Source organism: Tupaia chinensis, unplaced genomic scaffold, assembly GCF_000334495.1.
Source record: "Tupaia chinensis unplaced genomic scaffold, TupChi_1.0 Scaffold000539_1, whole genome shotgun sequence".
In the NCBI taxonomy this organism is placed as follows: Eukaryota; Metazoa; Chordata; class Mammalia; order Scandentia; family Tupaiidae; genus Tupaia; species Tupaia belangeri.
This window is the reverse complement of record NW_006160052.1, coordinates 647,867-672,840: the sequence shown is the minus strand read 5'-3', so window position 1 is coordinate 672,840 and position 24,974 is coordinate 647,867. Positions and strand designations below refer to the sequence as shown.

At 44.8% G+C, this 24,974-nt stretch overlaps 1 protein-coding gene across 5 annotated transcripts in view; it reads right to left on the bottom strand.

Annotated features, from left to right (window-relative positions):
* CC2D2B (coiled-coil and C2 domain containing 2B) overlaps positions 1–24,974 on the bottom strand; it is a 141,351-nt gene that overhangs the window by 76,234 nt on the left and 40,143 nt on the right. For 4 of the 5 annotated variants that reach the window (XM_006157315.1, XM_014591193.1, XM_014591192.1 and 1 more), the window contains 4 exons: positions 15,471–15,611; positions 8,954–9,062; positions 7,511–7,629; positions 4,129–4,306 (listed from right to left, as the gene is read on the bottom strand). In XM_006157315.1, the coding sequence (XP_006157377.1) occupies positions 4,129–4,306; positions 7,511–7,629; positions 8,954–9,062; positions 15,471–15,611 (547 nt within the window). The remainder of the gene's footprint in view (positions 1–4,128; positions 4,307–7,510; positions 7,630–8,953; positions 9,063–15,470; positions 15,612–24,974) is intronic. The other variant, XM_014591191.1, reaches the window with a different exon arrangement.

Below are 24,974 nucleotides of genomic sequence, written 5' to 3'. Positions count from 1 at the left end.
GCGAGAGAGTGGCTGGTGATGCCATTGGCATTGACACAGGTGGCAGGAGCTACTTGACCTGGGCTGTCCATTTATACCCACCTCCCTTCTGGCTTGCCACTCCTCAGTCTTACTGCTGAGAACAACGGGCAGCAAATTCCTGGGGCCCGAGGACACTGCTGCCATTCATGATCATCGCTTTATTCTAATTTTTAGAAATCACTTTACATTCTTTTTATTTTAAGTTATATAAGAAACATACGTAGTCACAATGCAAGAAATGGAAGTGCTATAAAAGAATATCAAATTCTCCCTGCACTCACCTACCTCCTTTCTCAAGACACACTCCAAGTCTCACTCACCCCTCTGGAGATACTACCAAGATCATTGGTGATTGATCATATGTTGCTCAGCAAAATGCTTGTCAAAGTGACTGTCGTGCACCAATGACTGCAGTATCCTGTACTCGGGGTTCTTCCCAGTTTTCCATGTTGCACAAATATGCTAGTGTTGTCTCAGGGCCTAAATGAGGATAGCTCAGAAGGATGGCAACTGGAGGTTAGAGAATGGCAATGCGATTTTGTTAAGAGCAGTGGCGGGCCAGCAGGTGGCATAGTGGTTGAGGTGCTGGACTCCCACATGGTGAACCACAGTTCGAATCTTGGACCAGGTGGCTTGAAATACACTGGGTCCGTACGTGTACATGTGCTCCTCAAATCCTGAGAGGGGCAGAAGGGATTGTGGCGTTGTCATCCTCCCGGGGGTGGGGGGAGGATTTCTCACTTTTTGTCCCTCTGTCTCTTTGGCAAGCACACCCACCCTATAGTAAAAAAAAACTCTCAAAAAAAAAAAAAAAAAAAAAAAGAAAGAAAAAGAAAGAAAGAAAGAAAAGAAAAGGCTTATTTTGACCTATATTGTGTTGTCAGTGCTTGCAGAAACAGTGATGTGCACTCTAAGAAGGAAGTCGAGAGGAAAAATAGCCCCTGAAACTTAATCAAGAATGTGCCAATCCAAAGGGTTGCCGATTAGCAAAAAAAGGCAAAGAAAAGGGAAACTAAAAAGGCAAATATTTTTTCTGGTTATCTAAATACTTCCTTGTAACAGTGAACTTCAGCCGACATACTGGTCACTTCCACAAAGACATCCCTAATGTAGAAAGCTTGGTAGGAGTTGTAAGTCTGTGAAAGAAATGTCCTATTATAGATCAGTAAACTGGCTAATTAAAAGGTGAAAAGTGGCCCAGCAGATGGCATAATGGTTACATTACTGGACTCCCACATGGTTGACTGTGGTTCGAGTCCTGGACCAGGTGGCTTGAAACTCATGTCGGGCACATGTGCGTGAGTGTCCAAAATCCTGAGAGGAGAATGGAGGAGAAGGGACTGTGGTGTGGCCATTCCCCTTTGGGGGTGATTTCTTGCTTTCTGTCTGTCTCTCCAGTGAGTGTACATGCCCTATAGCAAAAATCTCTCCAAAGCAAAAAAAAAAAAAAAAAAAAAAAAGAAAAACAACAATCTCCCCAAAACAAAAAAAAAAAAAAAAAAAAAAAGGAGAAAATTAACTGATAACTATGTGAGGGGACTTCAAAAAGTTCATGAAAATGGAATTAAAGTATGAATTGATTTCGCTTCAAAAAATTGAAATCATAGTTTGAATGTGAATTCGTAGTGCCTTCACACTATGCATTTCCATGGACTTATTGAAGGCCTGTCTCTCCTCCCCCAATATTCAAATGTCGAATTGGCATTCTGGTTTTCCAGGTCGGCCTTGTGAATTTGCTTAGGGTCTGTAGATGTGTTCTGAAGGGACTGCCAAGCCCAGGTTCTGAGGCTGCTGGCAGGAGGCCAGAGCCTGGATAATGGCCAACGTGCTGGTAGAGAAGACACCTGCGAGGTCTCCCAGGAGACAGCCTTGTCCTCCGTGACGGCAGCTACAGACACCACGGTGTAGCTGAGGCGGAGCGTTTTGAAAAGTGTCACTTATGAAATAAACTGTGTAAGTGGCAACTAGAACATGAGGAAGCCCAGAGGTGCGGAAGTGTAAGGCTGTGTGGGACAGGACAAGCAGTTCAGTTGGGCCAAGGTGAGGAATGAGTACGAGTAAAGAGGATTGGGGAAATGAGTGAGAAATGCAGGTTAGATGGGCCAGTAATGGTGTAGTGGTTACATGGCTGGACTCCACAGACCCGACAGCATCTCGAGGCCTAGACCCGGTGGCTTCAAACTCACACTGGGTGAGTACGCGTGCATGCCCAAGATCCTGGGAGAAGAGATTGTGGCATGGCCATCCCTCCAGGGGGAGATGTCTTACTTTCTGTCTCTCTGTTTCTCTGGCAAGCACACATACCTTATAGCAAAAAATCTCTCAAAAAATAAATAAATAAAATGCAGGTTAGAATCTGTCAGACTAGGACATGGAGATTTACTTTGCAAATTCTGCAGCTGCTCATGGTGCAGCTGGTCTCTAACTAGATTCTCTCTCCCTGCTGCTGAAGTTCCTCAGGATCATGCTAAGGGATGGGATGAGGAAGGGCTCCAAATTCACATTTACCTACTTGGAAAGAAGATTTTAAACTTCGAATGGTTGGTTATTATCTCAGTTTAGTTTAGGTACAATCGAAGGAAAGGCTAGCAAACATATAATTTTTTTTTTTCTTTTTTGGAGCGGTTTTTGCTATAGAGTATGTGTGCTCACCAGAAAGAGAGAGAGAGAGAGAGATAGAAAGCAAGAAACCACCCCCCGGGGGGGGTGGTTGGCAACGCTGCAATCCCTTCTCCTCCATTCTCCTCTTGGGATTTTGGGCATGCATGCACACGGGCCTGGTGTGAGTTTAAGCTGCTGGGTCCGAGATTCAAACTGCAGTCGACCACATGGGAGTCCAGTGACGTAACCATTATGCCATCTGCTGGTCCACAAACATATTTTTTAAACTAGGAGTTTCAACAGAGACATCATAAGATGGTAAGAACTTGAACAAATGGACAATGCATGGAACATCTATCGGGGAGGGAATACAATTATTTTAGGTATTTTAAAAATAATTTTTATTTTAGGTTTTTAACTATAGTCCTCTTCTCCTCAGACTCACACACACAAATCTTTATTCTCCCCTAACTTTTCTTTCATTCTAGCTTCAAGTTTAAGCCCTATAGTAACATCAGGACTTTTCTAGACTCTTATATAATCCCTGATTTTTCCTCATCATGCTCTTTTTTTTCTTCCTGAACTGCAGGAGTTCTTATGGTGAGTGGGGTCTTTGGACAAGAACCAGGGATTTATTATTTGTATATTCTTTCATCTTATATTTTTAAAAATTTTACTTTTTCATTAATTTATAAAGTTTTTGCCTTATAAATTAATTTATAGACTGCATACATTTGCCAGAGAGAGATAGTGAGAGAGAAAGTGAGAAATCACCCCGGGGGGATGGCTACAGTGAAATCCCCTCTTCTCCATTCACCTCCTGGCCTTTGGGCACACATGCACCTGTGCCTGGCATATGTTTCAAGTCACCAGGCCCAGGACTCGAACCACAGCTGGTCAAGTAGGAGTTCAGTGCTTTAACCATTATGCCACCTACTGGCCCCGATTCTTATTTTTTAATTTGTATAAGGCATGTGCACTCACCAGAGAAAGAGAGAAGGAAAGTAAGAAAGCAAGCCACTGGGTCCAGGACTCAAACCATGTGGGAGTCCGGCACCCTAACCAACATGCCACCTGCTGGCCCCTCATCTGATTCTTAAAAGGATCCATACTTAAAAATAAGACATAGTGAACAAATAAAAGAGTCTGAAACCTCCAGTCAGGACTCAGGCAATTTGGAGAAATTATTCAAAACTTAAAATAGCTTTGCTACTTTCAACAACCCTCTTCCGCCTCACTTATGAATGAATAATGCTGCATATCCACGGTCGGCAGGAATTCTAGAAGTGTTTGGAACAAACACAAATCAAGAAAGTTTGTACTTGCGGCATTAAAGATTATCAATGAATTATAAATTTATGAATTATAAAAGTATTGCCTGCTCATAGAGGTCAGTCGATGCTTAATAGAAAAGAAATTACTTATTACATGTAACAGTGAATAACAAGAAATTTAAGATTACGTATGGCATAAAATAAGATACAAAACTAAATGACAATGGCATACCTCCAAGCGAATCGTCTCAGGCCAATATAGTAACTGAATATTGAAAATCTGCTGAAACATGACTTTAAAATCAAATTGCAGGGGAGACACTGAAGTGCAAGAAACCTGTTTGTCGTTGTAAAATATTTTAATAAAATACTTGAGCTTCTGGATTTTGGCTCTCCTCTTTTGTTCATGCCTAAAAATGAAATAAGCCTTTAAGCGACCCTTGAAAAGCAGGAAGGAAATAAAATATTGTCCTTTTCAAGATGTACCTTAGCGTGTCACAAAGAAGATGTTCTGAAAGTTTTAGAGGACAAAGGAGATCTTTAAGCCAAATAGCATCTGCCTATAAGTGGGTACGTTTCTCCTCAGTCGATGCTTTTACAGGAAGATATATATTAAGAAATAAAAAATGACGAAAACCAAGATACTATAAATCACTTGGCTATTTATTCTAATAAATTATAACCTGAAGAGATTAGAGCACTTACTCACCAAACGTTTCATGAGAGGAGAAAACTGAGGGACTTGGACATGGTAGGAGGGCCTTGAACCAAGAATTCAAGAATACTTTCTAAGTTTTAAAAGACACCCGCATGCACACGCACTATATTTTCAATAAATTCAAGGATGCGCATCTAAGGAAATAGGTGTGCTGTGTCCCTTGAAGGCCTCCGTAAATCCTTGCACTTTCAGTCTGTGTTCCCCTTTTCTGCAGGACACAAGGGAAGCCATTCTTTGTCTGAACCCAAAGATCAGAAAGGCAAGCCAGGTAACTTCCCTGGGGCGTCTGTGGAGACGCTCGCGGGGGGCAAACCGATCCCCTGCATGATCTGAAACTCTTCCGGAGTGTCTTCCACCCACCCACCCGTTCACCCGACTGACATGTTCTGAGCATCCCCTCGGCTGTCAGGCAACTGGCCCGTGATGTTCACGCCTTGGCTTCTCTGTCAGAGGGAGAGGACTGGTTGGAGGGAAGCCGTAGGCTGAAACGGAAACCCCCTCTGGTCCCCACCCTAGCCAGCCTATGGCCCAGTATTTCCCTGCCCCATTATCTGCCCAACTTTTCTGTAACCTTTGCAGAAATTAGGGGACCAAGGATTACTGACTCTTCCCATCTCCCCGTTGGCCTCTCTGACTCTCCTCCTAATTAACTTCAGAGGAAACTATAGAAAGTTGTCCTTCATGCTGCCCTCGAAATGTCGTTTAAACAAGAAGCTCATGAACTGATTATGAAAATGTGTTGATTTGGGATTGTGTCCACCTTCAGGAAATCTTGCCTTTTCGTCGCTGGTAAACTTCGGATTTCTTTTCCCTAATTTCACCAGAGGGCGCTTGCACTGGCCACAGAGAAAGGGAAAATAAAGAACCCCCATGTGCCGCGGTCCTGCTGCGGCCCCTTCTCCTCCATCCCTCTCTCCTTGCGGGACTTTGGGCACACGTGCACATGTACCTGGCGTGTTTTTCAAGCTGCTAGATCCAGGATTCAAACCACGCGGTCAGCCATGTGGGCTCCAGCTGCCTCGGGCCGGACCTCAGGCTAGCCCCTCACTGTTCTGTATTAGCCTTTGTATTCCTTTCATCGCAGTCCTTAATATCAACAGAACCATCTTTTCTAGAGAGTCCACTTTTATCCCCCTGGATGCTTTGTACGGATAACACGCGGAGGCAACACTGCCAGATGGCAATGTCTCAGAAGGACATGAAGCACCTCACTTCCTATTGCCTAGGCTTCCACTACGTCTCAGTCTAGGTTTGCCCACACACACCTCTTCCTCCTCTTCTTTCTCTTAGTTCCCTCCAACTTCCCTGTCGGATCTCGTTTTCTTACCCTCATTTATATGGTCTTTTTGTATGTGTCTTACATAAAAAATTCTCTCAATCCCCTCCCCCATCTTCTGTAATCTGTCAGAAGGTGCATGTACTTACTAGAGAGACAGAGAGGAAGACAGAGAGAGACAGAAAGAACCCCACGGGGAATGGTCACACTGTGACCCGTTCTCCGTTCCCCTGCCTTTCGGGATTTGAGCAGGCACACACGGGCCTGGTGTGTGTTCCAAGCTGCCGGGTCTAGGGCTTGAACTGAGCAGTTGGCCATGTGCACTCCTGCTCCCTTAACCCCCAGGCCATCGGCCAGCCCTTAGGCCCTTTTCAGAAGGAGATAACGAACAAATAAAGGATTGCTTCCCTGCTGCACTTCTCTGGTCAGAAAAGGGGTAATAATAATTCAGCCTTTATGTCTGCTGTTCTCTATGTTTGTCTTAAAATGTAAACATCCATTAATTCACCTAACAAATACACTGGCGGGGTTCCCACCGAGTCCTGACACGTGGGTGAAACCATGCATGTTGAGAACACTACTGTAGGAGGTGGACTGAGAGGAAGCTTCCCATGGGACAGTGATGTTTAAAAGCTGGACCTATTTCCTTGTTCTAAATGGTCATATTCTCTTTGCGGGAAGTGGGACGAATAGGCCTACTAAATGGGAGAAGTAGGTTAAAGCCTAGTGCCTATTTTGCATAATGGCCTGAATGTGAGAAGGAAACAGCGTAACTCAAGGAAGAAGTCCCACCCGGGAGGAAACAAAGTCTGTATCATGAATGGGACCAGCAGTTAGCGTAATGGCTATGTCGCTGGACTCCCACGTAGTCGACTGCGGTTCGCATCCCGGACCCGGTGACTTAAAACTCATGCCAGGCGCGTGTGCGTGCGTGCTCAAGATCCTGAGAGGAGAATGGAGGAGAAGGGATTGTGGTGTGGCCATCCCCCCTGGGGCGTGATTTCTTGCTTTTTATCTCTCTGTCTCTCTCTCTCTGGCGAGCGCACGCGCCTTATAGGAAAAAAACAGAAAGAAAAAGAAAAAAGAAGGACATGGTCAGAAGGCCCTCTCCATGGCGGACCGCCTTTATGAGAGCCAGGGGTCCTTTAACAAACGAAGGTGATGGGAAAATCTTATTTTCATACTAGCTTTATATCCCACCCATCTATACTTTGAACAAAATCACGACCGTGGCAAACCAGAAAGACTGATTGGGCCAGCAGGTGGCATGGTGGTTAAGGCAGCTGGATCCCACATGGCCAACTTGAGCTGTTCAAACCCCACACCTGGCAACTTGAAAAACATGCTGGATGCATATGTGTGTCCGAAATCCCAGGAGGAGGATGGAGGAGCAGAGACTGTGGCATGGCTATCCCCTCTAGGGGTTGATTTCTCACTTTCCCTCTCTTGGACTCTCTCTAGTGAGTGCACACACCCCACAGCAAAAATGAAAAACTAAACTAAACAAAACTTAGCTGAGTTCCTGGCATATAGTGTTCACTAAAGAAATCTAACGTTATTATTAAAACAATGCAATTAATAGACAACATATAACAAGGAAAAATTATTCAAAATGCTTACAAGGAACATTTGGATAAGTTTGTTAATTCTGCAGTGAAAAAAAGTTGGGGGGCCAAGGTAATTGGCTTTATTCTTTCCATTCCTGTTTCTTCAGGTTCTGATACTGAACATGACAGGCTCTAGGGAACAAAAAATAAATATGTAATTTACCATGCACGTTCGTTGTCTAGGACAATTAGCCTCCGAAAACGATTTCTTTCTTTCATAAGAGAAACCCCCTGACAAGATGCTGTCACACAGGACCCTCACCCCAGGCTTCCAGCCAGCCAGGGTCAAAGGTGAGCCCAACATATTCAGGTCAGCCTGGGATCTGAACCCTGAGAGTCCCCACATGGCTCCAGTATCACCCATCAGTACCCTATTGCCTGTGCCACCATGGCTGGGCCTTCTAAAAGAATTATTTACTGATTTGGAGAGGTTTTGACAGGTGTCGCCGTGCCCCGATCCTCCCGCCCCAGCCTCCGTTAGCTAGACCACACGGGCACGCATCCCGTCTGGCCTGGTTAGGTCAGGCTAAGAACTGGCCCTGAGCCTCCCAGGTGGCCTCAGCCTCAAAGCAGCAGCATCAAAGTGGCATGTTCCTAGCAGCTGAGCTCTAGGGCATGTCTTCTTTCCTTAAAGCTGATTTACTGAATGAGAGAGAGAGAGAGAGGAGCACCCCTGGCAGGGTCTCACACTGCCATCCTCCTCCTAGCCTTCCCAGCTCTCCAGGATTACAGGCACACGTATGCACACACGGTGTACACAGGTTGACCCAGGAACCAAACCGCGATCTTCCCTATGACCTCCGGCACTGCAGAGCAGAGCCCCACCACTGTGCCACCACAGCAGGGACCAGGACTTTTTTTTTTTTTTTTTTTTTTTTTAAGTTTATTTCTTTCATGAGCAAAAGGGACAGAGAAAGGACAGGGAGACAGCAGCTCCAACAGGGTCCGGACACTATGACGTCGCTCCTCTCAGCAGCCCCCCATGGCGGGCGCAGTGTGCCCAAAACACTCAGGGAGGTCTCCAGCCGGGAACCCGGAGCCCGCCCAGGTGGGTCAGCCTTGCGGAGTCCCATTTCACCACTGTGTCACTGCCTGGCCCTTTGGATGATTATTCTTGAAATTAAACGTTTATGTCATATATTTGCCACTTGTTGGGTAACTTACAAATATCAAGATTTCCAGGACCAGCAGATGGAGTAATGGTTACGTGACTGGACTCCCATGTGGGCGACCACGGCTCGAGACTCACACCGGGTGCATGTGCGTGCATGTCCAAAATCTCAAGAGGAGAATGAAGGAGAAGGGATAGTGGCATGGCCATCCCTTCTGGGGGGTGATTTCTTGGTTTTTGTCTCTCTGGCAAGCACCCACACCCTATAGCAAAAATCTCTCTGAAATAAAATCAAGATTTTCTATTTTACAGTGAAATATTAAACGTTATTTTCTAGACTAATACCTCCTGGCTTTCCCCACTCATAAGTGCTTTTCCTTCCGTCTCTTTCTCAGTCTCAGACATCTTCGACATTTGTTCTTGTCCCTGCTTGTCACGTCTCTTCATTTTTAGCCTGATTAAATAGAAAGAACAGGATTACTTAACGTGGAAATAAGGGCGGTATTCGAGGACCTGTCGGAGGTCTTGTGAAAACACACATACACACACAGTATCTTATAACGATAATTTCACAGCCTGTGGAAGTCTTCAATCTGATACACACCCAAACATTCATAAGCCTGTTCTCAGTCTCCATGACTTTAAATTTACCGTGAGAATGTCCAGCCTTTCCTAAAGGCATCAACAAACATTTCCTCTGGTGAGAACAGGTAACCGGGGGAACAGCAGATATAAACTAAAAGGTCTATTCATGCTCCCTCTCCTTTCCTCCTCTCCCGTTCTGTGAGCCGTGAGGACGTGAGCAGGTGGAAGGGCAGCGGCCGCAGCATTCCCTGGGATAAATCGCGCCGCCCTCCTCGTGTTTATGGACGAACGGTAAGCAGCCGGCGACACGGCACCAGGCCTGCTGCCAGCTCTCGCACGGGACCTTCCACCAGCAGCCGGCGACACGGCACCAGGCCTGCTGCCAGCTCTCGCACGGGACCTTCCACCAGCATGGCAGGCACCGTTCCAAGGACTTCACACAGCAACGCATTGCGTTCTCACCACCCTGGGAAGCAGGCGCCATCATTATGCCTCTTTCATTAGTAGTTCAACAAAACCCCTGTTATCTGGAACCCTTTCAGGAAAAAAAATCAATCTAGGAGTTGAGTTTTCTGATGGCTTTAAGGGTTTGTTCTTTTTTTTTTTTCTTTTTTTGGAGAGATTTTCACTGTAGGGCGCGTGCGCTCGCCAGACAGACAGAGAGAGACATAGAGACAGAAAGCGAGAAATCACCCCCCAGGGGGGATGGTCACGCCGCAATCCCTTCTCCTCCATTCTCCTCTTGGGATCTTGGGCACGCACGCACACGCGCCCGGCGTGAGTTTTAAGCCACCGGGTCCGGGACACGAACCGCGGTCGACTACGTGGGAGTCCAGTGACATAGCCATTACGCTAACTGCTGGTTCCCAAGGGTTTGTTCTTTTTTTAAAAAAAAAATTTTTTAAGGCAGATTTTTCTATAGGGTATGTGCACTTGCCAGAGAGACAGAGACAGACAGAGAGAGAAAAAGAAAGAAATCTCTCCCCAGGGGGGATGGCCACGCCACAATCCCTTCTCCTCCATTCTCCGCTCGGGATCTTGGGCACACACGCACATGCACCCAGTGTGAGTTTAAGCCACCGGGTCCAGGACCCGAACCATGGTCGACTACATGAGAGTCCAGTGGCATAGCCATTACACCAACTGCTGGTCCCAAGGGTTTGCTCTTTTCAGTACAAAGTTTTGTTTTTAAATTTTAATCATTTAAGAGGGAAATTCTTGGACCAGCAGATGGAGTAATGTAACCATGCATAGATTATCACATGGCTGACCTCAGTTCTAGTCCTGGCCTGGGAGGCTTGAAACTCACACCAGGCACGTGTGCCCAAAATCCTGAGAGGAGAATGGAGGAGAAGGGATTCTGGTGTGGCCATATCCCCAGGGGTCATTTCTTACTGTCTCTCTGTCTCTGTGTCTCTGGCAAGCACACCCACCTATAGCAAAAATCTGTCTTAAAAAAACAAAACCCAAAACTCCCAGGTGATTCCAATGTACAGTAACGTCATCGTAACTTGGAACGTGGCTGTTATACGGGCGTCCCTGTGGGGGCGGGTCACTGAGGCAGGGAAGTGGGTCAGTGGCCTCCTCCTGTGTGTTGAGTTTTCTGAACCGTCTCCAGGCAGGCAGAGGTAGGCAGTGCCTCACAGAGAGCACAGGTGAAGCCGGCCTCAGAAATCCGGGTTTTCTATGCCAACTTCTGGTGCGGGGCTTTGGGCTCAGTGACGAGAAGGGTGTGGTGTGCAGCTTCTTCCCCAGCCGGTTTCTCTGAGCTCGCTGCCGTGTTGCTAACATCTGACAAGGACAGGTCACTGAATGAGAGGACGGCATATTCTCAGTTTCCTGTTACTTCATTTCTGCCACGGTCACTTTATTAAACCTACTCTTGCTAAGGTTACCAGTAATCTTCAGTGAGAAAAGTCAATGAACGTTTCACACTCAGCTGGCCTTCCACACCCATCGAACACTGTTAACCACCCCTTCCCGCTTTAAAGACTCCCTTCTCTTTGCCTCAGTGGGAAAACACTAACTGCAGCTCCTCTGCCCTCCTTAGGTTCGACTCTGCGAAGCCATTCACGGCAGCTTCTCCAGGCCCGGCCCCTGGCCCTCTGCTCTCACTGTCTACCCTCTCGCTAAGCCGTCCCGTGCACACATAGCTTCTGTTATGGCTACCATGCCACGGACGTTCATGTTCTTCTGTCTAATACAGGAGACTCAGCTTTACTTAGGGATATCCCAAAGACGTGTCAAAATCAATATGCCCCAGAGCAAATGCGTAAAGAGAAGATGTCTGAACTCAGGACCTGGGTCCCGCACCGTCTTGTCATGAGTACTGTGTATCCTGGAGGCCTGGTTCAAGTTTATTCAGCTCGGGTTCACAGGACCAGGCCTGTCGCGAGGTCACTAGTGGTGAACTCGGCCAGGAAGCATCTTCCAACATGCAGTTTTTCTAGTTGATACAGTGATGCTTTACCAAATGCCCTAATTTAGGGATTCTAGGGCCAGCCTTGCCAGAGTCAACCTGGTCACCGACCCTGTGGGCGTTAGCTCAGAGGTCTCCAATTAGAGCCAGTCTGGGAACCAAATCCAAGCCAAGGTCCTCTGGGAGAGTTGACCATGAGATGTCGGGAAGAATAAATGGGAAGGGCCTCAGATGGGATAGCGGTCACAGTAGCGGGAATGAGAGTTGGTGGAGAATGGCAGTGTGACAGCCTCTGACAGCCGGGACTTGATAGTACCTGTAGCTCTTCACCTGCTCAGGGTTACTATACATGAACATGCCAGGTTTGTTCACGGGGCTAGGGGCAAGTCATCAAGTTTGCAATTATTTAGGAGTCTAAGATGGACAAAGTTCCGTGCTGGGCTTAGGTTAGAAACTGTAACTAGCACTTTTATTGAAAATCACTGCAGGGGGTGGGCAGATGGCATAGTGGTTATGTTGCTAGACTCCCATGTGGCTGATCATGGTTCAAGTCCCAGACCTGGTGGCTTGAAACTCATGACAGGCACGTGTGCATATGTGCCCAAGATCTTGGGAGGAGAATGGAAGAAAAGGGGCTGTTGCATGGCCACTTCCTCTGGGCGGGGGAGATTTCTCACTTTCCCTCTCACTGTGTCTGTCTCTATCAGTGAGCACACACGCCCTATGGCAAAATCCTTTAAAAAAAAAAAAAAAAAGTCTAACTAAAATGTCTCCTTTTGAAACAGGAGACATTGATATGACGGTGGAAACAGAAGATTTAGAAAGAATTGACTATCATATGGCCCAGTGTTTAAACACCTGTGCTCATGATAGAGAAGGTACTGTCAGGGCGCTTGGAATGAATCGGGGAATTGAGAGAGTTAACAGAAATGGGCAAGGCCGACTGGCCACAAAATCGTATTACTGAAGTAAACGCAAAACGAGAGACATTCTCCCAGAATGAAGAGAAAGGGCGAAACTAACCATGATCAGAGAAGAGAAGACAAGGAGAGACCAAGAGATACAATCTACGCATAATTAGGCTATCTGTAACAGAAGACAAAATAAGGAGCTGAAACAATGATTAAGGAAATAACTGAAGAAAATTTCCCAGAGTTGAAAAATGAACTTGATCTACAAAAGGAAAACGCTAACAGAATACCTTTAAAATTTGACAAAAAGAAAGTAACAAGTAGATATATCCTAATAATGTTTTTAAATTTCAAGGAAAAAAAAGTTTTTACAAATATCCAGGCAGGAATAAACAGGTCACCTGTAAAGGGTAAAAGTCAAGCTGACCTCAGATTTTTTTTCTCTTGTAACTCCAAATGCTAGAAGACAATGGAACAGTATCTACAGAGTCTTAAGGAAAAATCATTGGGAGCCAGGAATTGTATACCTTGCCAAATTATGATTTCTCTGTGACGGTAACTGGGAGATATTTTCAGACGTGCAGGGTTTACGAAAGTAGTATCAACCAAGGACCTTCCCTGAACACTCTGCTGCATGATGTACTGCACCCAGTAGAGGACAGGAGTCAAAATAAATGGAGTGGGGAGGCAATTGTATGAAAAAACACTAAAGCATTACAACTAGTTAAGGAGCATGAAGTTTAAATTGTTATATACGAGGTGATAAAAACTGGTATATAAACAAATAGATTTGTAAGTTGGGTCTAAAATTTTAGTTTATAGAGTTTTAAACCATGAAAAGGCATGCCAAATGTTCAGTATGTTGTACAAATAAATACTGCTTTATTCTTAGTATGTAGTGTAGATAAAGATATGCATGTTCTTTTTTTTTTTTTTTTGAGAGGTTTTCACTACAGGGCGCGTGCACTCGCCAGACAGAGAAAGACAGAGAGACAGAAAGTGAGAAATCCCCCAGGGGGGATGGCCATGCCGCAATCCCTTCTCCTCCATTCTCCTCTCAGGATCTTGGGCATACACGCACATGTGCCCGGCGTGAGTTTTGAGCCACCGGGTCCGGGACGCGAACCGCGGTCGACTACGCAGGAGTCCAGCAACATAGCCATTACACTAACTGCTGGTCCCGATATGCATGTTCTTAAACTAAACATAAGTACGATGAAAGTGTTTTGCCACTTCAGGGCTAGTGAAGGCATTTCAAATGTTAACCTGAGGAAACTGGAGAAAGCAGCTGGCACGCTTTTATTTACCTTATTTCTAATTATAGAAGGAAAAAGGCAGCAAGATCACCCACAATGTTAATGCCGATAGTAAACAAAACTTTCAAATCACTGGTTATGCAAGGGATGGACAAAACCTTGTTTTGTGTACATGTTGCATGGAGAAAAAAACACATTTTCTGTGTCATTTGATAGTTCCTACAAATAAATTTGACATTGAGATATGTCTTAACAAAAATAGAATATGTACATCCATTTTATTTTGAGAGATGTTTGCTATAGGGAGTGTGCGCTCGCCAGACAGACAGAGAGAGACATAGAGACAGAAAGCGAGCAATCACCCCCCAGGGGGGATGGTCACGCCGCAATCCCTTCTCCTCCATTCTCCTCTCGGGATCTTGGGCATGCACACACACACGCGCCTGGCATGAGTTTAAGCCATCGGGTCTGGGACTCCAACCGCGGTCGACTACGTGGGAGTCCAGTGACATAGCCATTATGCTAACTGCCAGTCCCCATTTTTTTGGATTAGAAAGGAAGTGGTGAAAATACAAAATGTAGCAAAATAAAGGAAGCATAAAAAGAAGCATAAAATTAGCACGAAATAGATTGGCAGAGGTACAGATGAGTTATACTCATGAACTGTTTGAGTATCTCCATAAAAAAGATTTGTATTGGTTCAGAAACCCATACATAACCTAGGGTGCTCTGATTTATATAAAACAGGATAAAAGCATTTAAAGATCATGGAAACTAAGCCATAGACATAGAGTATAACTTTATTAGCATCCAAGCATGTAACAAGGCATTTTAGAGACCATGCAGTAAGTAGCATAGCATTCACATGTAAATACTCAATAGCTTGATGTAGGTGGTAATTTTCCTGATGTGAAAAGATATACCTGTGTTTTAAACATTGTGCATGTAAAATTTGTACTTTATGTACTTAAAATTCATAGAGTAATCTTTAAGTTTAAAAGAATATAAGGACCAGCAGCAGATGGTGTAAGATTTATGTCACTGAACTCCCATGTGGCTGACATGGTTTGAATCCTGGATCCGGCAGCTTGAAACTCATGCCAGGCGCGTGTGTGTGCATGCCCAAAATCCCTCCAGGAGAATGGCAGAGGGATTGCGGTGTGGCCATGCCCCCTGGGGAGCGATTTCACGCTCTCTCTGTTTCTCTGGTGAGCGCACGTGCCTTATGGCAAAAGACAAAAAACAGTGCCACGTGTTTCCAAGGTGGCCGTACCATTTTGCATTCCCCACGGCAGGGAATCAACATCTCTGTTGCTCAGCCTCCTTGCCAGTGCTGGTGACTGTTTTCTTTTTCTTTTTAGTTTTGGATTCTAGCCCTTCTGATAGGTGTACAGTCGTGCTTCCTTGTGGTTTTCATTTGCACTTCTCTAGAGATAGCATGATGCTGAACAGTCTTCCATGTGTTCATTTGCGATCTTTATACCTTCTTTAGTGAGATGTCTGTTCAGATACTTTGCCCATTTTTTAGTTGGGTGTCTTAAGTTGTAAGAACTGTTTATATATTCAAAATAAATTTGTTGACTACATAAAACAGTCATCCGGCTTCTGGATTTCTTCCCAGTTACTGTGAATTCCCCGTTATTTATGGGCTCTTCCCGAGACCTATAAGAACAAGCAGAGCAGCCGCTTACCTCTGAAACTGTAACTTTATTGGGGTGCTCGTAAACTCCTGCCGCTGCCGAAGGGCTTTAATCTGTTTCCAGGTCCGCAATATACTTCGTAGCAGGGAAAGGTCCTTCTCCCTTTCTAAGTCATACAGCTGTTTTGTATTACTACAACAGTAATGATAGGTCAAAGGTATGTCAGTGGACTAGAATGATCATTTAGTAAAAATGTATTACACTCTTTTGAATTCTTTCCCACGTTTGTTTGTTTTCATTTTACCCAAGTCTGAACCCCCTATCTTCTTCTTACTTGGTTTTACCCACTGAACTGCCACATTAGAAACTCCTTTATGACTTAAAGGTTTCCCATTATCCAGAAGTGCCCTGCTAAAATGAAAATGCTGCTCAGAAAGGAAATATCTTCGTCAGAGCTCTGCAGGATCCTGAAGTGGCGAAGGGAGGAGAGTGGATGAAAGGAACATGAAAGAAAGGCGACAGGAAGCCCTCTCATTTTTTTTTTTTTCTTGAGAGGCTTTTGCTATAGGGCGTGTGCGCTCGACAGACAGACAGAGAGAGACAGAGAGACAGAAAGTGAGAAATCACCCCCCTAAGGGGGATGGTCACGCCGCAATCCCTTCCCCTCCATTCTCCTCTCGGGATCTTGGGCACGCACGCACATGTGCCCGGCGTGAGTTTAAGCCACTGGGTCCGGGACACGAACCACGGTCGACTACGTGGGAGTCCAGCCACATAGCCATTGCGCTAACTGCTGGTCCCAGCCCTCACATTTTGAAATTTCTGCTCACCATCTACCCTTTCTGATTGGTCCTTCACTATTAGTTTATTTCTGGTTGGTCATCACCATTTACCAGAGAAAAGCGCAAACCAGGTGGTGGCTGCCCTCTTCCAGTGCTTTTACTCGCTTCAGGAGTTTGATACTTCCACAACTTCTGTTTTGCCCCCAGTAAGTTAGATCCAGGCGGTTCCAAAGCCGTGTGGAAGTGGCTCAGATTTAGGATGTCAAGATTTCAAGATCTTGATAGGAAAGGAGGGTGGCAGCTCCACACCATAGATTGAGTCACTCTAAGGAAGTGCTGGGAACGATTCGTATGTAGCAAAAGTGCACATGGATAGAAAACATACCTTTCAAAGCTCAGTTCGAATCACTTCCCTGGTGCTGTCTTCCTTGAAGATCCCCACCATGTTCAATGTTCTATTCTAGCTCTGGGGCTCTCCCTCTGCATCAGCATTACCTGGAGGGCGTGTTAGTGTAGACAGCAGGTTTCCAGGTTTCTGTTCCTAGCTGTGGCAGACCTAACCATCGACAGCTCTAACAGGTTCCTCAGTGAGGTGAGGGTGAGGCTGCTGCTGCTGTTCTGGGGACCGCCCTGCTCTGAAGGGTCTATCCAACTTTGAGCCTGGTACTTTCTCTGCACAAGGTTTCGAATTACTCGTTTGACTTATTTAACAATTACTGAACTACTTTTTTTTTTTTCTTTCTGATTTTTCTTGCACTTCATAGACATGCCCTGGTTATTCCTACTCTGTATAGACTTGTCCTTTCCATGTGAACGTCCACCTTCTTCGGCCTCGTGTTAAACACTCGGCATCTGTAGAGATGCCTCTTTCTCTTTCCCGATATTATATATTTGTACCACTTTGCTTTTTTCTTCCTTGATCACCCTTACCAGATTTTATCCATTTTTATCAAACTTTTGCATTTGTTGAATTTGCTCTACTATTCCATTATTCATTTCTGTTCTTTATCAGTTCATTCCTCCTATTCTTTATTCTAACTTCTTTCTTTTTTGAGAGTTTTTTTTTTCTTTTTTTTTTTTTTTGCTATAGGGCCCATGCATTCGACAGAGAGACAGAGAGAGAAAGTGAGAAATCACTCTCTGGGGAGTGGCCACACCACAATCTCTTCTCCATTCTCTCCTGGGGATTTGGGGCACACATGCACACACACCCGGCATGTTTCAAGCTGCTGGGTCCAGGACTAGAACCACCACTGGCCACATGGAAGCCCAGTGCCTTAACCACTACACCACTTGCTGGCCCTGTCCTAACTTCTTAAGAAGGATGCTTATACCATTAATTTTCACCTTTCTTTTTCTCTATGTATTTAAATCAACAAATATTCCTTTAAGAACTATTTTAGCTCAGAAATGTTTATGTACAGTAATTTATTACAGTAAATCCAAATACCTCCTAATTACCAATATGATTTATTTGGCAAAGAGATTATTTAAATGTTTATTTCTTAGTGTCTAAACATGAGATTTCCTAGCTATATTTTCATAGCAGGTTTCTGCAGTGACTGATGTAAATCCTTTGAATATATTGAGACTTTGAGATTTATTGAGATAATGTAAGGTCGACTTCTGTAAATGTTCCATGTATTCTTGAAGAGTGGGATTTTACAACTATTAGGTGTGGTATTCTATAAATACATCAATCAAGTTCATTAATCACTTTGTTCAAATCCTCTATATCCTTACTGTGATTTTTTAAAGGATTATTTATTTTATTTATTCATTGATTTATTTTATTTTATTTTAATTTGACCTGAGCGAGAGAGAGAGAGAAAGTGAGAAAGCAAGCCACCAGGTCTGTGATACAAACCATGGTTGGCCATGTAAGAGTGTCCAGCGCCTTAACTATCACACCACCTGCAGGTTGCCGATTTCTTTTGGTCTACTTGTAACAATTACTGACAGAGTGTGTTGAAATTGCCCAATATGGGGCCAGCCAGAGGAATGGTGGTTAAGGTGGCTGGATCCCACATGGCCAATGGTACATTTCAAGTCCTAGACTTGGGGGGACTGAAAAACATCACAGGTGTGTGTGCCCCAGATCCTGGGGAGAACGGAGAAGGGACTGCAGCATGGCCATCCCCCATGCAGGGTGATTTTCCACTTTCTCTCCCTCTGTCTCTCTCTGGTGGGCACACATACCCTATAGCAGAAAACAAACAAAACCACCCAATATGTTTGTGTGTATCTGCTACTTCCCCCTGTATTTCTGTCAATTTTTGCTTTACGTATTTTGAAGCTGTATTATTATATACATATAGACATGTGTATAAAGGTGTATGCATATATTCAAATATATTAATCTATACATACATCTATGTCACTGGACTCCCAAGTAGTCAACCGCGGTTCAAGTCCCGAACCCAGTGACTTAAACTCAGGCTGGGCGAGTGTGCATGCCCAAGATCCCGAGAGGAGAATGGAGGAGGATTTCAGTATAACCATCCCCCCTGCGGGGGTGATTTCTCGCTTTCTGTCTCTCTGTCTTTCTGGAGAGTGCATGCGCCCTATAGCAAAAACCTCCGCAAAAAAAAAAAGAAAGGAAGGAAGGAAGAAAGAAAGAAATGTATGCATTTGAATGTGTGTGAGTTAAACCATATCATTATGTGGCCCTCTTTATCACTAATAAAACTGTTAGCCTTAAAGATTCATTTTATACTAATATAGCTGTACCAGTTTTACTCTGATAGTGTTTGCATACTATTTTTCCACTTTTATTCTCTTACACCCATATCTTTATGTTTCATATAGGTCTTTTGTAAATATTATATCATTAGATTTAATTTTTAGATTTTTTTTTTGAGAGGTTTTTGCTATAGGGCGCAAGTGCTCACCAGACATAGAAAGACTGAGAGACAGAAAGCGAGAAATCACCCCCCGGAGGGGATGGCCACACGCAATCCCTTCTCCTCCATTCTCCTCTCGGGATCTTGGGCACGCATGCACATGTGCCTGGCGTGAGTTTAAGCCACCGGGTCCAGGACTTGAACTGCGGTCGACTACATGGGAGTTCAGTGACGTAGCCATTATGCCACCTGCTGGTCCTAGATTTTGATTTTTAAATTTCCATCCAGGGGCTGGCAGGTGGTGTGATGTTTGGGGACTCGGGACTCCCACATGACCAACTGTGGTTCAAGTCCTGGACTGGTGGCTTGCTTTCTCGCTTTCTCTGTCTCTCTCATTCTGTCCCTCTCTAACCAAATATAAATTGAATAAATAAAGTTAAATAAAATAATTCTTAATTTGTTTTTTAAATCTAGTCTGTCAATGTAGACAAAAATGGGGCACTTAACCTATTAGATTCATTCATATTTAGGTTTAATTTGGGGCCAGCAGATGGTGTAGCAATCAGGTTGCTGGACTCCTCCATGGCTGACCGCAGTTCAAGTTCCAGACCAGATGGCTTGAGACTCACACCAGGAGCATGTGTGTATGTGCCTGCCCAAGATTCCGGGAAGAGAATGGAGAAGAGATTGCAGCATGGCCATCCCTCCTGGGGGTGATTTCTCACTTTCTCTCTCACTTTCTCTGTCTCTCGCTCTTTCCAATGAGTTCACACTCCCTAAGGGGGAAAAAAAATTCTAAATAAATAAATAAACATTTAACTCTGCCACCTTTTATACTTTCCACTTGTTTCACCTACTCAATGTTTTTCTTTCTCTTCCTTACTGCCTTCTTTTGGATTAGCTGAGTGTTTTTTAAGGTTACTCACTCATTTCTGAAAGAGAGAGAGGCACTCTTGATAGGATCTTCATGCTGAGATCATCACGCCGGTCCTACACTCAGACAGGACCAAGCGTGTCCCCGTGGAAGCACCCAGCACCTTCGGGTAGACCCAGGACGTGAACCTGGGACCTTCCCACATGGCTTCCAGCAATGCACCCGCACCTCTGTGACTGGATCGGTTGAGTATTATTCCATTTTCTTTTTTCTATTGATTTGGAAGCCATATCTTTTCTCTGTCTCTCTCTCATCTGTATTTTTGCTATAGGACGCGTGCGCTCACCAGAGAGACAGAGATACAGAAAGTGAGAAATCACCCCCTGGGGGGATGGCCATGCCGCAATCCCTTCTCCTCCATTCTCCTCTTGGGATCTTGGGCAGCATACACACATGCCTGGCGTGAGTTTTAAGTCACAGGGTCCAGGACTCAAACTGTCTGCTGGAGGCTAGTTCTACTGGTATTTTGTTTGTCTGGTGGGAAAATGCCTCTATTTTGCCTTAATTTTTCTTTTAAGAGAGAGATATTTGCTATAAGGCACATGTGCTTGCCAGAGAAATGGCAGAGAGAAACAGAAAGACAGAAAACAAGAAATTATCCCCCAGGGGGAACGGTCACACTGCAATCCTCCCCCATGCTCTTAGAATCTTGAGCATGCAAGCACATGCGCCCAGTGTGAGGTTTAAGCCACCAGGTCTGGGAGTCAAACTACGGTCAACTATGTGGGAGTCCAGCAATGTAACCGGTATGCCATCTGCTGGTTCCCTGCCTTAATTTTTTTTTTTTTTAAGAGAATTATTTTGCTATAGAGCACAAGTGCTCACCAGAGAGACAAAGACAGTAAGTGAGAAATCACTCCCCAGGGAGCATGGCCATGTAGCAGTCCCTTCTCCGCCATTCTTTTGGGATTTGGGGCATGCACACACACGTGCCTGGCATGAGTTTTAAGTGGCCGGGTCTGGAACTTGAACTGCGGTCAACTATGTGGGAGATCAGCAGTGTAACTGCTACGCCATTCGCTGGTCCCCCTTGCCTTAATTTTTAAATGTATTTTTACTGGGAAGTTTTTTTCTGGAATGAGAGTTACTTTCCTTCAGCAAATTGAAAATGTATTTCCACTGTTTTCTGGCTTCCAATGTTGATATTAAGAAGTCATCGTTCCTTTGAGGGTAATCTGACATTTTTTTCTCTAATTGCTTTTTAAAATTCCATTCATTTTTACGTGATAAAACAAAATATATCATTTTAATCATGTGTTAAGTATACAGCTCCAGGCAGTAGTACAACTATCCTGCTGCGCCACCATCACCACCATCCATCTTCAGAAATGTTTTCAGGTCTCCAAAGAAACTCAACACCCATGAAACAGCACTTCCCCAGTCCTCTCTCCCTGGACCCTGGCAGCTACCATTCTGCCTTCTGTCTTTATGAACACGACTCCTGTAGGTAGTTCCATGTAAGTGCAGCCACACAGGGTTCGTCCTTTGGGAACTGGCTTTGTGTGTCCGTCTGCTCTGTGTTATGACAGAACAATGAGCAGAAACTTATTTTTGCACAGTTCTGGAGGCCAGAAGTCCAAGCCCAGAGCCTGGTATCTTGCAAGGGCCTTCTTTACTGCCATCACGCGGTGGAAGGCAGAAGGGCAAAAAAGCAGAGCCCACTCCTGAAAGTCCTTCCATTTCCAGGCATCAGAGGTAACTGTGGAAATCAGATTGTTCCCTTCCCCAAGGTTTGTTGTCTTTGTTATTTATTTATTTGTTTATTTATTTATTTATTTATTTATTTATGATTTTTGTACCAAGGGTCAACGTGAGGTATAAACGTAAAGTTCTCAGATTTTTTCTGAGCCCGTGCCTTTGTGCAGGCGTGCGTTGTCACTGCCCAATTCTTCCCATGTACTCACTTGCTTTGGAATGTCTTATTAGTCTTTACCATCTGGCTGCCAAAAAGGGGAAAGAGAAAAATGAGAAGGTAGGGAATGAGGGTGCCAGCCCTTTAAGTCCCGATAGCTTGAGAGCGGGGGGCTTGCAATAACATGGGAGATGCGAAAACGAGGGCCTCCCCCTTCACACCTCTGTGATCAGAAGCGTCAGAGATCACAGCACAGATCCCCGAGATTTAGAGAACGAGTCCATTTTGCCCACTCTACACCCTGAAAACGATGTGCAAGTCTGTATTGGGAGCCAGTTTTCACCATAGGGAGCATGCCCTCATGGGACAGAGAGAGAGAAATCACCGCCCAGCGGGGATGGCCACACCACAACCCCTTCTCCTCCATTCTCCTCTTGGGATCTTGGGCACGCACGCACACGTGCCCGGCGTTGAGTTTAAACCACCCGGTCCGGGACTCCATACCACAGTTGCCTGCCTGGGGCTGAGAGGTGGGTTTAAGTAGCACTCTTGTGCTAAGGGCCGAAACTAGACAGAATTAACCATCGAAACCCTCTCCTGGATGTCACAAGCTTTCAACCAACTGCAGAGTTCCAAATAGTTATATCTGACACATTCTGCCAACGCAGTTGTCCGGGTGGAAAGATGAATTCTTGGGGCTTCCACCTCTGCCATTTTCCCAAAATTCTCTTTCTTCTATTGAATTTTTAATTTTAATGGCATATTTTTCATTTTTACAAATTCTCTTTATAAACACCCCCCCAAATTACTCAGTAATTTACTATCTATTGTTAGTATACCATATTTTCAAGCTTGCCTCTTATTTTTAATTGCATTCAACAAAGTTATAGTATTTTCTGGTTTTGATCATTTCATTCATTTTACTTGTAGGCATTTTCTATTATTTCTGCTGGCTCTTGCTCATGGTGTCCTTGCATGTGACAGGAAAACAGGTTACGACTTTTTGTGTGTGCTGATGGTTCTTAGTTACGTTCACATCTGTGAACCATTCTCCACAGAGTCTTTGTTTTGCTAAATCTCTGGTGTCACTACCCTTCTAGCACTATTTTAAGTTAAATTTTAAATCTGAGCTTTTAGAGCACACACGTACTATATATTCAGGACATAAACATGAATGAAGGCTGACTGTGACTGTTACTTTTTTCTTCTTTTTAGAGTTTTGTCATAGGGCATGTGTGCTTTCCTGAGAGAGACAGAGGGGGAAGGGAGAAACTATCCCTCAAGAGTGATGGCTATGCTGACATCCTCTCTCCTCTAGGAATTTTTGAGTATGCACGCACACATGCGCCCAGCATGTTCTTCATCTGCTAGGCCCGGGATTCAACCTGTGCAGTCGGCCACGTGGGATCCAGCACCTTACTCCCCATACCACCTGCAGGCCCACGACTGTGGATTTTTAAAGAGAGTTTTCCAGGACCAGCAGATGGCAGACAATTTACATCACTGGACTCCCACATGGCCAGCCATGTTTTGAGTCCCGGACCAGGTCAAAATCACGCCAGGCACATGTGTGTGCATGCCCAAGAGACCAGGAGGAGAATGGAGAAGGGACTGCAGGGCGGCCATCCTCCCTGGGGGTGGTTCTCGTTCCCTCTCACTGTCTCTGTCTCTCTCTCTTTCTTTCTCTCTCCGGCAAGTACATGTACCTTAAAGCACAAAACTCTCAAAAAAAGAGAATTTCCCCCTTCTGCCTAGAATCAAGGCAGAGACAAGTTCGTCAGCCCTTTCCCACTCTCCTTTTCTGACATTTAACACCCGTCATACAGTGTTTTCTCATTAGATGTTTCCAGTTCTGTTGAATGTGGCTTTCTCTTCTGCCTTTAAACCATCTGAATGAAGCTCAAGGTTACTAGTATTTAGCAAATAGCCTCAGAGTAAAAGCTGGCTTTATCGTTCCCCAATTTTCTAGGGAAAAGGGTTTTTTTCTTTCACTTTGCTTTTGACTTCTGCAGATTCTCTTTCCTCTTGCCATCTCAGCCACATGTACATGAAGGTGACTCTGGTACTCCATCAGATGTTCTAGGTGGTTTTCATTAGGGGCATACCTTAATCTGGTATTCAGTATTCCTAAAAATAAAAGCCTGTTTGCAATCCACTTGTTCAGCAAATGTTATTTGGTGCTTATTATATGGCATTGTGCTGGTCCAGGGCAGATAAAGAGATGTAAAATTAAAAATGCTGGGACCAGCAGTTGGCGTAATGGCTATGTCGCTGAACTCTCATGTAGTCAACCGCGGTTTAAGTCCCAAACCTGGTGACTTAAACTTACGCTGGGCACGTGTGCATGCGTGCCCAAGATCCTGAGAGAATGGAGGAGAAGGGATTGCAGCATCGCCATCTCCCCCGCCCCCGGGAGGTGATTTCTCGCTTTCTGTCTCTCTGTCTCTCTCTGTCTTTCTGGTGAGTGCACACACCCTATAGCAAAAACCTCTCCAAAACAAAACAAAACAAGTGACCAGCAGTTAGCGTAATGGCTATGTCGCTGGACTCCCACGTAGTTCACCGCGGTTCGCGTCCCGGACCCGGTGGCTTAAACTCACGCCGGGCGCGTGTGCGTGCGTGCCCAAGATCCCGAGAGGAGAATGGAGGAGAAGGGATGGCAGAGTGGCCATCCCCCCTGGGGGGTGATTTCTCACTTTCTGTCTCTCTGTCTCTCTCTGTCTGTCTGGCAAGTGCATGCACCCTACAGCAAAAAACTTCTCCAAAAAAAGAAAAGAAAAGAAAACAAAAACAAAACAAAAATGCTCTCAGAGTTCAAGAAACTACCAGACATGCAAAACATCACACTAAAATGTTGTAGGTGTCATGACAGAGGCCACACAAGCCAGAGCCTGGGCACGTGTGAGAGAGTGGTATCAACAGTCAGTAAAGACTTCAAAGGTAAATGCATAATAGATATCTATTATGTGACAGGAACTGTTCCGAGCAGTGGTAACTAATATCCTAGCGCAAATAATACAGAACAAGTACGTACAAAGGTAATGAGTATTCCTAAAAGAGAAATACAGCATGTTTTGTGAGTATCTAAAGAAAGAAATTTTAATTTAAACTAATGAGCAAATAAGAGTCTCCCTGAGAGAGTGA